This window comes from Athene noctua, chromosome 2 (genome assembly GCF_965140245.1).
Source record: "Athene noctua chromosome 2, bAthNoc1.hap1.1, whole genome shotgun sequence".
Taxonomy (NCBI): domain Eukaryota; kingdom Metazoa; phylum Chordata; class Aves; order Strigiformes; family Strigidae; genus Athene; species Athene noctua.
In genome coordinates, this window is record NC_134038.1 from 64,513,627 (window position 1) to 64,527,151 (window position 13,525).

A 13,525-nucleotide genomic window follows, 5' to 3' on the forward strand; every position below is an offset into this window, starting at 1 on the left:
TATTAATTAATTAAATTAATATTTAATTATAATTAAGCATTATGTGTAGTTCTTCTATTCCTTTTCTTTGATATTGTGATGAATTGAAATGCTGCATGCTGAAGATCCTGGTTTAAAAAAAAAAAAAAAAAAAAAAAGAAAAAAAACATCCAAAACTGAACAAAAAACCCAAAGGAAAGAGATTATGCAGAATTTTCTGTGTAAGAATCATGTATAAACACAACAATAATATTACTGACAAACCTTTTACAGTAAAATTCAGACTTTTACATCATTTAGCACATATTATTCTTCATGTGATAGTTAGGATGGGTTTCCATTCTGCTTTTTCTGGTTTGTTGTGGGGTTTTTTTTGTTTTATTTTGTTTTGTTTTTTAAATTCAATTATAATCACAGATGGTTAGAACCAACTCCTAAAGGAGGTACTGAAATATTTCACAACTTAGATACTGTCTTGGGACACTCTCATCAACTGATCAAATTTTCAAAAAAGCACCAAATCCTGTAAAATTTCAGTCTGCTTTTCATGACCAGATTTGGGTGCAGAAAATAACAGTTCACTGTTTACTTTATTCTGAAATGGAGATTAATATGTGCCAATAGCATTTCATAGCCTAGGTACCTGGTGGATGTTAATCAGCATTTTTATGATACCATTTTAGAGGCAGAGTTCAGGCTGCCTTGGAAACTTTGAAGGAATTGCTTTCCCCACAGTAGCATGGGGCGCAGGGACTCCTGCGCTGAGGCAACTATGGTGGGGAGCTGGGGTTCCCCTGGGTCCCCCATTGAGGCCATGGTGGGAGAGGGCAACTGATCTCTGTGGTGCTCTCCAGGGAGCTCCCACTCACAAGATGGTCTCTTGTTTTATATTAATGGTATCCGAAGTTAACTGAGGCAATGTGCTTTTCCAGAAAGTCTGTGTATTAGCGTGCCTGGTTATGTGGGAATAAACAATGTGGAGGTTTCCATCCCTCTGTCTTCACAGGAGGACTTGGTAATTTGACACCTGACCTCTTAACCCAGACGTCTTTTGTAGAAACTAAATTTCCTTCCCCACGGGGAAGAATTTGTAGGAGACTGTTAGTTTCAATGAATTCAGCATCATTGCCCCACCGGCCCCCTCTCCACTACGTTACTGCGAAAGAAGACAATTTGGCTCCAAATGACTAATGTGATTCTTTTTTTAAAAAATATTTTTAAAATTTCAGTCTTATGTGATGTTATTGAGACTGTGTCTGAGGTTAGCATTATTAATTCATAATGACCTTCCATGTGGCCTTCATGGGCTGAGATTGCTGTGCGTGTTAGTTCATACTGAGTAAAAATATTGCTGTGAAATGATGGACTGTATTTATAGACAACAGGGCAAAATCCTAACTTCTATTAAAATTAAAAAAAAAAATAAAAAAGAGCATTTACGTACTTTTAATGAGTATTGAGCTTGCCAAAATCTCTCAAATTGGTCCAGAGGTTTGGAATGAAGAATTATCATTTGAAGACGAACAATACGAGTTCTGCTGCAATTTCAGTAGCAATCCCCAGACCTGTTTTCTTTATGTCATGAAAACTTTAGAAGCATAAACAGTGCTAAATTGCCACTGGTACTGAATAATGCAGCTTTTATTGTTGCCTGGGCTCTTCTGTATATTCAAGAAAATAATTTAATACTTATAAATAATTAGAAGGTAACTAAAGATGACTATGATCTAGTCTGTTGAAAATTTCTCAGTACCCTTAATTTGTTAGTAAATTCAATACATTTTGTTTAAGCAGAATCATATATACAGTGTATTAACTTTTTTTTCCAAGCAATCTTTACTCAGCAGAGAAAGGCCAGATGTATGGGAATTGTAAAAAATCAGGATATGCATAAAAACTGTTCAAGTGCATAAAGCAGCCCCATCTGGAAGACATCTAACAGAAATGAAGTTGTACAAAACCATTCCATTGATAATAAAGCTAATTTTTATGGGTCTGACAAGTATGTAATTATGTTCAGTGGTGCTTTTCAGATTTTATCACAGTCAATAAACCGCAGTGGTAATTTCATTCCCATTTGACATATTTACATGGAAACATTTGATTGGAGGAATTAGTAACCCTGAAAGCCTTGATAGATATGTTTTAATGATCTGTGACCTCCGCAGTCCCTCATCTGTTTATTGTTGCAACAGGCGAGAAGTCGTTCCTCTGTGACCTTTGTGGCTTTGCCGGCGGGACACGTCATGCCCTCACCAAGCATCGTCGGCAGCACACAGGTCAGTAAAGCTGTCTTTACTCTTTACTATATTTTCTCCAGCAAGGGAGTCCCTCTACACTGGGGAGTAATGCAAGTCGAATAGCACGTTACAGCACAAATAATGCATAGGCTCATTGTTTACTTTGCTTTTTCTCCTTTTCGTCTCGCTATGCCCAAGGTCTGCATCAAATCTGTTAGCTGGAAGTTCGAAGAATTGCTTGGGGGGGAGTGGGGTGTATTTTTGGTATGTTTTCTGAGGGAAGTAGAATTGTAAAGACTGCCTTTCTTCTTTAAATGAATGCTAAGTCTACTAATTTTTTTTTTCCAAGGCCCAAATAGATTACCTACTGTGAAGATTTTGCAAGAGTCTGCTAGAATGTCCCTGGGTGAAAATTAGAGACTACATATAGATTAATCCATTATTTTGGACTGAGACATAGTTGGAGGCTAGTGTTTTTTCAGTTGCCCTTTTGTAATTTTAAGATAGTTTGTAATTAATAGGTGCAACTTTTAAGAGTTACCACATGGTTGGCATATAAAGCAGGATTTCTCTCCCAGAATTAGTAAAGCTTTCCTACCACCTGGTTATAAAAATTTAATATCAGATAAAATTAAATTGGTTCTTAGTTTCGGAAGACCAGAAAAAGTGTAAGTATTAAACATTTATTAATACATTTTACCTTAATTGTGCTTTTTAGTAGTTCCTTGTAAGTGTTTGATTATTTGAATAGATTTTGTTCAAACAGATGCAGAACTGTTGCTGCTTTAGCCACAGTAGTTTTTGTTTTACTATCATGAGGATAATGTAATATCATCAGGAACTGCTGTGTGAGTTAAGTGACCATTGTCTAATGTACAGTGGAAAGAAATGGCTAACATGAGAAGCTGTAGTTGTTACATCATGAATTTTCCATGGATTTTGTAAAGGAATCTCAGTGGGAGATTTTATTATGTTCCTGAATAAACTAATCTTGATTCAGGACATACACCATCTAAGTGCGTAATTTCCTGGAGAGCAGCTACTCTTTTTCTTGAGAGCCTGAAGCCATTCTTTCCACCCTGTTTTCAGTTTATTAAAGCAACCATATTTGGCGAAGAGCCTGATGCTTTTAAATAGGTGGGATTTTGAGTGCCAGTCAGACAATATCTTGAAATGTATAAGCTCTAAAAAAAGTATGCAGGGCTGAATTTTGCTTGCAAGTCTAACTAGTAATCATACTTCCAGAATTTTTCTTCTGATAAAAAGGAACCTACATTTGTGTAAGAGTACTGCTACAGTAGGTTTCCGTTCACTGCAGGAAGTTTGTATTTTTAAAGTGTCCAAGAAAAGGCATTTAGCAAATATAGTAAGTTCTCTTGGTATTACACTCTCTGAATGATGTCAGAAACAATTGCAACTACTGGAATGGAAGTTGTATGCTTCAGTTGTAACTAACCATTTCCATTTTTTCTGGAGCTTTGAAGAATTTTCACGTGTTGGCTGAAGTTTGCCAAATGTGGGCTAAGAATGAAATTTTTTTTTTTTCTTTAGCAGAAATAAATAATTGTTATCAATAGGATGGGAAGTACCTTTTGTTTTTTATTGGCCTGCCATGTGTCACACTGGTATCGTGTATATGTGTAGGACTCATAGTCAGTGTAGCCACACAAATGGGTAAACAATCGTTTCAGGATGAAAAAGTGGAAGAAATGCATATTCTTGTCATTACCTACTACGTGAGTGCATATCTGATCTCTCAGAAATGTAAGCCCATATCATCCATTATATATTTATATTTTTTGTATCATTAGGCCACAAGCCAATAGAAAATAATATTTTTGTTTCCTGGTTTATGTGCAAAATTAGGCTGAAAATATGGTATGTTCCTGGTGAAAATCTGTCCATGTTTTCAATGGCATTTTGCCCTTCTTTTGCCACTATGTTAGAGACTTTTGTGCTATGATCACAGGATTCACAGGTTATAGATCATGAAGCTTGCATCTAGCAGGCATAACTTTATATTTTATGTCAGAACTGGAGGCTCGTTATTACTTTGCTATTAACTTTATACTATACAGGACAGTATCTCAGAGGCAGAGGGATCTATCTTTTTGGCATTTATCTGCCTCTGTGGCACAAACAATCAGAGATGATTCTTTAGCAGAAAAATTATCTGGAGCTTCTATTTGTTTCAAGGAGAATGACACAATCCACCTTTGCCTGCACTGTTGCACTTACATGAGGTCCCCTGTATTTTCTTCTAGTGCACAACTTTATCTCAGGCCTTAGCTGCATGTACTCCTCTTTGTACCTGTATTTTTTCTTCTGTGTCCCCAGTTGGCACAGTTTTCCCAGAGCAGAATGCCAAAGCAAATTACAATCAAGTTTGAAAGGGATAAGTATCAAAAATAGCCTAAATGGTTTAAATTATTCCCTACTGTAATACAAGCTGTCTAGGGGGCTGACACAGAACATCTTCCAATCCAAGATTTACTTCTATCACCTGTCAGAGACCCTTGATTCAAGGGCAAATGAGCAAATCCTCACATGTAGTTGAGGAGCCTTAACCGGCTTAACAAGCCTCCTCTCGTCCCAGCCTCAAGGCCTGAGGTGTCCTGACACCCCAGAAAAATGTTCAGCTGCTGATAGATATTTGATACAAGAGAGGACTGGCTGTAGGACCAGCCACTTAAGACTTTTGATGCTCTTGATTCTCATATTTCTTATTCTGTTCCTCTCTTTTTAGATTAGATTAGATTATTTTTATCTATCTAGAGAAATACCTTTACCTTGTGAAAGATGCATTTTCTTTAGAAATATTACAGGGAGCATAAATTATAACTTGCTATGAATGAGGCTGGCAGAATCTGGCCCTTGGTCACTAGTGGAGTAAAATATAAGGACTAGTTTGGTAAATAGATTGTTATCCCTGGAAAACATGTTTTTGGTTTTTAAATAAAAAAATAGTACAGAAATATTAAACTGAAAGAAGCAGCCATTAGTTTTAAGACTTGAAAAATGTTTATACTTAATTTAGTTGCAAACATGATGTGTCTCCATACAGATTTCCTTGATACAGACTTTCTTACCTGTAAAGTAGAACTGTGAGGTAGAAAGAAATAATTTGACCTATCAAGAGATCCCTGGTGTTTCACCATTTGACGTTTTTATTCTGTGTTAAATATGTTATGTCCTTAATGACTGACCTGGTCCTGTGAGAACTGCAAACTTTGAACACAGAATAAGCTAAGCCTTTGGCTGATTTTGTCCTGGTAGAATGTTCCAGCATTGTTTTGCGGTCTGAATCAATCTATTAAATTCTGCAAGTCTTTCACTGGCTATGTAATAGCAGTGGCCTGATGTAACATCTTGTGAATCGAAGCAATGGCAACTTCAAGAGATCCAGAGTTTGACCAGAATTTTATCACACGGTAAAGAATGCTTACATCTCTGTCAAATGTTTTACAATAGACACTTGTGGCTGCCTAGGCTGTGAGCAGAAACTCTCTTAAGAAACTTAGACAACTTGCACTATCAGCTGGTGCTATGTCGTACATAAGGGACAGCTTGCAGTGCTGCAAGAACTTATATGCCATAGTTCTGGTGCCTCAACATGACTGGGAGGAAAAATTTTCATCTTTTTAGTTTTATCCTGAAACAATTTTTTTTTTTATTCATATTTTGTCCCAGTAAGAAAATCTGCCTGAAGATATGAAGATAAATAATGTTGCAAAATTTAGTGTGGCTGGATTTAGAATTAGTTGAATTCCATGAAGAATTTAAGCAATTATCTGAATTTTATAAGTAAAAAACAGTAAAAAACCTCTGTCAGCCACCAAAAACACACACACACAAAAGAAACATAAAATATCACAGAATTTAAATATTTCACCTTAATCATAACCAACTAAGAAGTTGCATGAGAGAAAAAACAAGCAAGAGTAATTATTACTGGCTTGAAATGAAAGCACAAAACCACTTAAGTCTTAATTGTAATGGGTTTTTTTTATGTTGTTGTATTGTTCTGCTCTTCTGCATTGTTTGCCTGCCCTTTGGTATCACTTAAGTTTTCTCTTCTTCTACATGTTTCCTAGTAAACTTTCATTTCATGCTGTAGTAGCTGGCTCAGTCTAACAGTGCTGATCAGTCACAGCCTGTGTTCTCTTGCATGAAATACCTTTTTTAATGTTGGTTAGTACTCCTGCAAATTGCAAACCCCCCATCCTCATCTTCTGCACAATGGCAGTCTACATTTGCTTCTCATGTGTTGGCTGTGGTGGAATCTTCCTGGGGATCAAGTACATTACAGTAGTAGAGCATTAGAGGGTGAGTGCACTTACTGTGCACAGCAGTTCTATGATAGTCACCCTGAACCTATGGAACTGCTTAAAAAGATTGTGTCTTTGTTCAAACATTTTCATGAATTTTTGAAAATGGTAGCTTATATCGTACAGATCACTGTTTGTATGATTACTTCTGCTTGCTCATTTCAATCTCGTGCTTCTCAAGACATTTATAGGTCAATGTAATAAAGAAAGAAAATTTAATAATATATGTGTTTTTATCCAGATGAGTGACTCACTTTGTGTTTCTATTTCTCATGTGAACTGCTCTTTGACTTTAATGTGTACTTACCTTACTCAGCATTGAATTTAATGTATAATGTAGCCTCTTCCCTTCAACTTCTCCACCACAGCTTAAAAAAATTATAATGTTGAATACCACAGAAGATGTATCAGAGTAAGAAGACTTACTGCTCTTTTCAGCAGGAGGAGACATGAAATTTGAAGAGGATCTATGTTGTTTTTCCATTTATACCAAAATTTGCAGGAGAGTGTGGAACTTGATTACAGCAAATCTTTGGCCATAAATGACACCAAAAACTTGGGTATCTTAAAACTTTCTCTCTACCTAAGAGAAATTGTCTAGTGGAACAGTTTTCCTCCCATTTCTGAGCATACAAATGTCAACCATTTTTTGGAAGAGCAACCCTATGGCAGGGTTTCTTATAAGGGTTTCTTTTACAGGGTTTCTTATAAGAAAGCAAGGGATGAAGAACGTACCTAGGTTTTTTTATGTCTTATATGCAAAAAAGTTGACCAGACTAGAAGCAAACAGAATTTATTTTATTATACTTCAGGCTTCATTAGGAAGCCTGTAAGTGCTTCTCCAGGGAAAGCCTTAACAAACACTAGAAATAGTTGGAAATAACTAGAAAAAAGTCCCGTAACTTGTAAGCAGATGGCTGCATTTTGTGGTCTACTCATTCCCTAAGTCAAATGAAACTTAGAGAAATCTTTCTGTGCTGCTCAACACATCATGTGAAAGACAAATAGGACTAAAAGTGGTAGTTTCCTCTTGAGACAACTGGGGTAAGATTTCTTCCATCTTACTTAGATTCTGATTAGTTCCTCAAGACTTGCAGCTTGAAGCCACCATTTGATTTTTACTTTTTTCCTTCATATATGCGAAAGCTGAATCCTCAGTAACACGTTCGTATAAATGCTGTATATAATCTACAAGTAGAAATTCTTTGGACAGTAATGATTATAAATAAAAAAAATTACTTTGCCATCCACAAATCAACATCTTTCACCAAGCTTTATAGTTTTTGTTACTGTGTTATTTAATTTTTCCTTGAAAAAGTACACATTAAGTACATAACTGCACAGATAAATTTATGATTGCAGTAAGGTATGCTCTATGTCCTAAAAAGCTCATCAATGACAGAGAGCTCAAAATAGGTAAAATCAGAGAAAAGAGGAAGAAGGAAAGAAAAAGAAAGCATAATTTGTGAAGAAAAGAAAAAAAAGCTAAGATAGATGCTAAAAAAGTCAGTGTGGAATTTAGAGAGGCAAGAGAATAAGGAACTCTTAGTCATGATGGTTTAAGAAGAGCAGAACAGGTAAAACTGGTGAGGCTAACTGGTTAGCAACAGGCCTTAGTAACTGCTTTTGTAGAGACCAATGTTCTCCGTGATCTGACCCTTTTTTTCAGTTGCTTTCCCAAACTTTGATTGTTGGAGCTAAAATTTTACATGTCAGGTGATTTAACTTAAACTTCAGAAGTTGCTTTTAGTATTGTCAGAAAAGCAAAACCATTTCTTCTTTTGTAATCAGGTGGTTAAGAAACATAGCATTTTGAAAGTGCTTGCGTTAAAATAAAAGCCCCCAAAGATAGCGAGTCCTTGATTTTGGAAGAAGTGTCCTTCCTTTTTCCCCCCCCTGCAGAGCTAATTAACCATTGGGACATTTTGGGGCAGCTATCCTTTTTTATGGGGTTTGTTATTGATAAAGTTAAAGAAGGTGAGGCACAGACAAGTATTCTATAATGGTAAGGTGGGAAGGGGTTGATTTGGGGTTTTCTACTTTTATTAATCTTTGAATGCATAGACTTTGTCCTTACACATTTTAGGTTTTTATACTAATTTATAGTTAATACATAGTGGTGTTTTAAAAAATACTGTCAAAATTTCTTTTTTTATTTGTGTTATTTTAATTTTGTATGAATTAGATCCTTGACTGGGGGTTAGGGAGAATCCTCCTGGAATATTTAATGGCAGCTTGTGTAAAATAAAATTAAGTGTATTGCCTGAAATATCTGGAGGCGAAAAAGGGGGCAGGAGAATTGGAACACAAAGGCTCATAAAGAAAATTATGGCCCAGAGATAAGGAAGACAAAAAATACTCAAATGAGTGGGTCTGGAAAATGTAAATAAATAAACCAAAAAGTATTGATGCTTCAGCTAATGGACTCTTCAATGCCCCTGAAACCAAAGAAATACCTAGTCTTTTAGATTTTTTCAACTGTACTAAACAACCTGGTTAATTTTCCATAAAGATACTTTTTCCCATGTGGAGTTGCTAAGAATTACAGACCATGCTAGTCTGTCTTTTTTCCTCCCAGTTTAGTTGGCTTTTGTTGTGTGGTGCTGCTGTGATGTATTTTCTGTCAGGTGAGATTTACACATAGTCCACTTGACAGGAGCAGTTAGCCACAAGGATTTCCTAAGGAGAAACTTCCTGGAGCAATGGGCAAGGATTATCATTTTTCTTTTGGTCAGATGGAATTTGCAAGCCCTCCTGGCTTCCACGGGCCCTTGCTTGTCTGTCAGCCCCCCTGGCCGTGCCCCAGCGCAGCAGCAGACCTTTACCCAATCCGTCCTCCCCTGAATGGCAAACAAAAAATCTCCTTTCAGTTCAGATCTGCTTTTTTTACAAAGGGGCAAGTTGGCAAGGTTCTCATGCATTTTAAATGAAAGCAGTTAAAATAAGTACGTATCTTATCTAAAATACCTGTGGCTTTACTACTTAGGCTTGAAAATGTTGCTGTCTTTTTTAATACTAGAAGATAAAATAAATCAGGCACAGGAAATCTTGATTTCAAGAACAGGTTACGTTGCTAGGGAGTCTATGGCCTCCCAGAGAGTTTAATTGAAGCAGCAGCCAGTACCATTCAAGCTGCTGGGAGAATCAGCTTTTCCAGAGCAGAGAGTCAGTGTCTGACAAGAAAACCCCATTTGGGGCAGGAAAGACATACTTTCTAGCAGTCTCAATTTGTCCAGCATAGAGGCTTCCACATTGTGTCCTGCCCCTTCACCTTTCCTTGTCCCATGAAACAATAAATGAAAAATAGTGGCTGGTATTCTCTCCAGCAGCTGCTAAAAGCAATTATTCCAACTCTTTATGGAGCTTTCAGAAGCTGCTCCATTGTCCTTCTGTACAGCATTACGGCCTTTTCAGGCCTGAGGACCTTGCATTTCTTTTTCCCTTGGGAGGGAAAAAACTCTCAACAGTCTCCAAGAATGAAAAATGCAGACTTCTCTCTCTTCTCAGAATTCTGGCAAAGTCTTTTTGGAAGTCTTGAGTGTCTCATGCTTTAAGCAGGCCTGAAAAATCTGGTTTGGAGGCATGGCCACTTGGGAGTGGCCTTTTACTAGTGATGGGTCTTCTGCTGCTCGTATGTCTGTCTGAAAAAACTGCAAATTGTACCTGCTAAGATGCTTAGGGTTCAATTTTGAAACGGCCTATTCTAGACCTAGCAATTTTATTCAGATTTCTTAAGTTAGAGATGCAGAGTCCTTATGTAGTCTTTAGGATAAATCCTTCTGAAGGCTTGCACAATGCAGTCAAGATCACCTAAGTTAGGAGCTGCCTTTTGTCTTCTGCATACAAAAAGAAACCTGTTTCCTCCCTAAATGGTAATTACATGTGCCTGTAAGCCACACAGAGTATTTCTGGAGCAACCAGTTAGAAAAATGGGATGTAGGTGTCTTAGCTATGTGTCACAGTATATGTATATGTCATGAGATTTTGTCTTAGTGTCTTCTAAGGGGTGGACACCTCTGCTGGAAGGAAAAGTACTCTTTTCACATAATAATTTACAAGCCAGAGATTTTTATCTTTCCTCAATTAGTATTCTAGAAATTTTCAGTGCAATTGCACATCTGGCAGAGATTGAATTTTGGTCTTCTGAAAATATTATTGTCCTATTTAGGTGTGGTGGTGGTTTGTTTTTTTTTTTTTTTTCATTAACCTTTCAAGCCCTTCTGCTGAAATTAGCACACTGTTCAGAAAAGATTCATAAGGTCAGAAGGATAACGGGCAAGAGAGGGGGAATGGAGCACTGAGTTCTGGTTCATATGCTTGGTCCTGGTTTATGTGTATTATTTAATAATGGATAAAATAAATAATCCAGGACCAGAGACAAAAACAAAGACACTTTGCTCCTGGAGAGGTTCCTTTCTGAGCAGGCACTGAACATAAGCTTCAGATTCTGTCTCCAAGAGGGTTGCTTTCAGGGTTGTTCATGGGCCCAACTTCAACAGAATGTGTAGGGTGAGAAGAATGCCTATTACCTGGTGATGATATTTTCCTGAAATAAGTCCCAGTAACATGGTCACCCTGTTTCAGTGCGGTTCTTTCTCCTCGTTTTCGCTGCTGTGTAACACCACATGGGAAGTCAGCTGGCTATAGATGCATCATAGTGAGAATAGTATTTTGTAATTAATACATTGCATTTGGAAATTTATTTTGTATTTCTGGTTGTCATATATATACATAGACAAGGGATGTGCCAGAAATCTAGACTTGTCAGTCCTTTCCTGTTGATGAAAACTGATAATGCATATTTTCTCTTGTCACTTTCTAGGAGAGAAACCATTCAAATGTGATGAGTGTAACTTCGCTTCCACAACACAATCGCATCTGACACGGCATAAGCGTGTCCATACTGGAGAAAAGCCTTACAGATGTCCCTGGTGTGACTACAGGTAATGAGTCATTAACTAAAGCATGATGAGAGAAGGGTTAAGGTGATCAGATGAGGTTCATTTGAAGTCACCAATAAAAATATATTGCCATTAAAACACCATCAGGGCAGCAGTAATTGCATATTAAATTAGGAGCTAAATTTAAAAACTTAGTCTTCAGTATTTAGGTATTACTTTATAAAGAAAAACAAATGATGGGAAACCTTTTAGTGGTAACACTGCAGTGCTAATGTTGAGTGTTTGTTTCACAGCTGCTCTAGTGTCTGTTAGAATTCTCCATGGTGAGGCCGCTTATCTGTATCGCCTTTTCAAATCAGTTGCAGTTTTGAAATTTTTCTCGGTTGAGTTGCAACCATTTCACCAAGAAAGGAAAAGTCCCCTAAAAGGCTTAGCAGCCTAAATACTCACCAGACACTTATTAGAAAGGGAAGCAACTGGAGCTGGTCACAGTGCTGCAGTCTTGTTTTTCTGCTCCAGTTTTCCTTCTCCATACCAGCAGGGTGTTTGGATGTAAGCTGGCTGTAGGGTTGGTTGCATGGCAAAGTCTCCCATGTTGCAGCTCTAAAACCCATCCTGTTACGGCAGTAGATTAAATTTTTTAAAAATAACATGAATAGACAGTTAAGATTACTTCTGGTGCTCACCCAATGTGTCTGTTGTTCATCTTAGACTACTTATTAAATGATCTCACGGTGCTTCTTAAATGATTCTTAACTCTTCTTAAGCATACTTCTACAGTCTTGAATACTTTTAATACGTTGCAGGGAAGTGGCTAGTGTACTTGTACTATAAAGGAATCTGTAGAAGTTATTCATGAGCAATTTACAAGAGTTGATGTTCAAAAAGTTTTAAAAAAATCAGTATTATATTTGATAAATGGCATATGATTATGCAATTAGATGCATGTGCCGTGATGCATGCATGCAGGAGGAGAAAGTTAAACATTTGATTATACCACTATAGCATTTTTTATTTTCTTTTAATGCTGAGCATACAACTTTAATGTTCTTTTAGTATAAGTTTTACTGTAGTTTCCTAAAACAAGATTATATAACAAAGCCTAGCCGCTCTCATAATACCTGGTTTCATGCTATTTATGAGCTACTTTACACAAAGCTCCTGTACAGAAAGGTTCTGCAGTGATCATGTAGTTTCTGTAGAAAAATTTTTGTTGCATAGGTTTGTGCATGTGGAGCAAATGTTCTGTGAACTCTTCTGTAATTGAGCACCCATTAAATTACTGCTTAGAACTGCAAAGAACTTAATTCGATAACCTCAGAGGGGGGCTTCCATTTCTGTGCTGCTACCTTAAGGGTCCCCCTTGCTTTTTTTCTTTTCTTTTTTCCAAAAAAATTTTTAAATGTTTTTTTTTTATCTTTTTTTTTTCCCCTTTTATTTTTCTTTTTATTTTTTTTGTTAAATGGAAGGATTTCCATGAGTAAGTCATCTAAGAAAGAGAGGTGGGTTTGTGTTTGTCAGAGTGTTTGCATTAAAAGGTCTGTGTTGAGTGAAGTGAGAGCATAAGCAGTAGTGTGACATGACATGCTGTAATGAAAGTAAAAGGAGTGCAATCTTTGATGTTGCATGTTTGAGGAGGCTTAATCTTGTGGTCATCCACTTTAATAAACCATCCCAATTGGAAGGAATAGTCTTATTACAGACCTAGGTAGAGATGGGTTACGGCAGGTCTGAGCTCCTGGCTTGAAGACCCTAGAGACTGTGAGCCTCGTAGATGTGAATCAGTTTGCAGTTTGGGGTTTGTTACACACACGCAGTCAGTGGATGCAATTCCCTCACTCAGTATGACAAAATGCATAACTTTAATACTATGTTTAGTGAAAGGCAAGAGATCATTTTTCTTTGGATGGACTGTTTTCTGTATGGGATAGAAATTCCAAGAAATGACAAGTTTTTTACTAATATTTTATTATATTGGAGGCTATTAGAGAAGAAGCAAACATCACTTATTTTATCAGGATTAACAAGAAACCTCTGAGCATCCCCTGCCTCTATATTATTAAAAAATAAATGTTTC

The 13,525-nt window shown here is 36.9% G+C and overlaps 1 protein-coding gene across 2 annotated transcripts in view; it reads left to right on the forward strand.

The window, feature by feature from the left end:
• ZNF407 (zinc finger protein 407) overlaps positions 1-13,525 on the forward strand; it is a 349,248-nt gene that overhangs the window by 213,027 nt on the left and 122,696 nt on the right. For both annotated transcript variants that reach the window (XM_074899312.1, XM_074899311.1), the window contains exons 6-7: positions 2,175-2,258; positions 11,370-11,490. In XM_074899312.1, the coding sequence (XP_074755413.1) occupies positions 2,175-2,258; positions 11,370-11,490 (205 nt within the window). The remainder of the gene's footprint in view (positions 1-2,174; positions 2,259-11,369; positions 11,491-13,525) is intronic.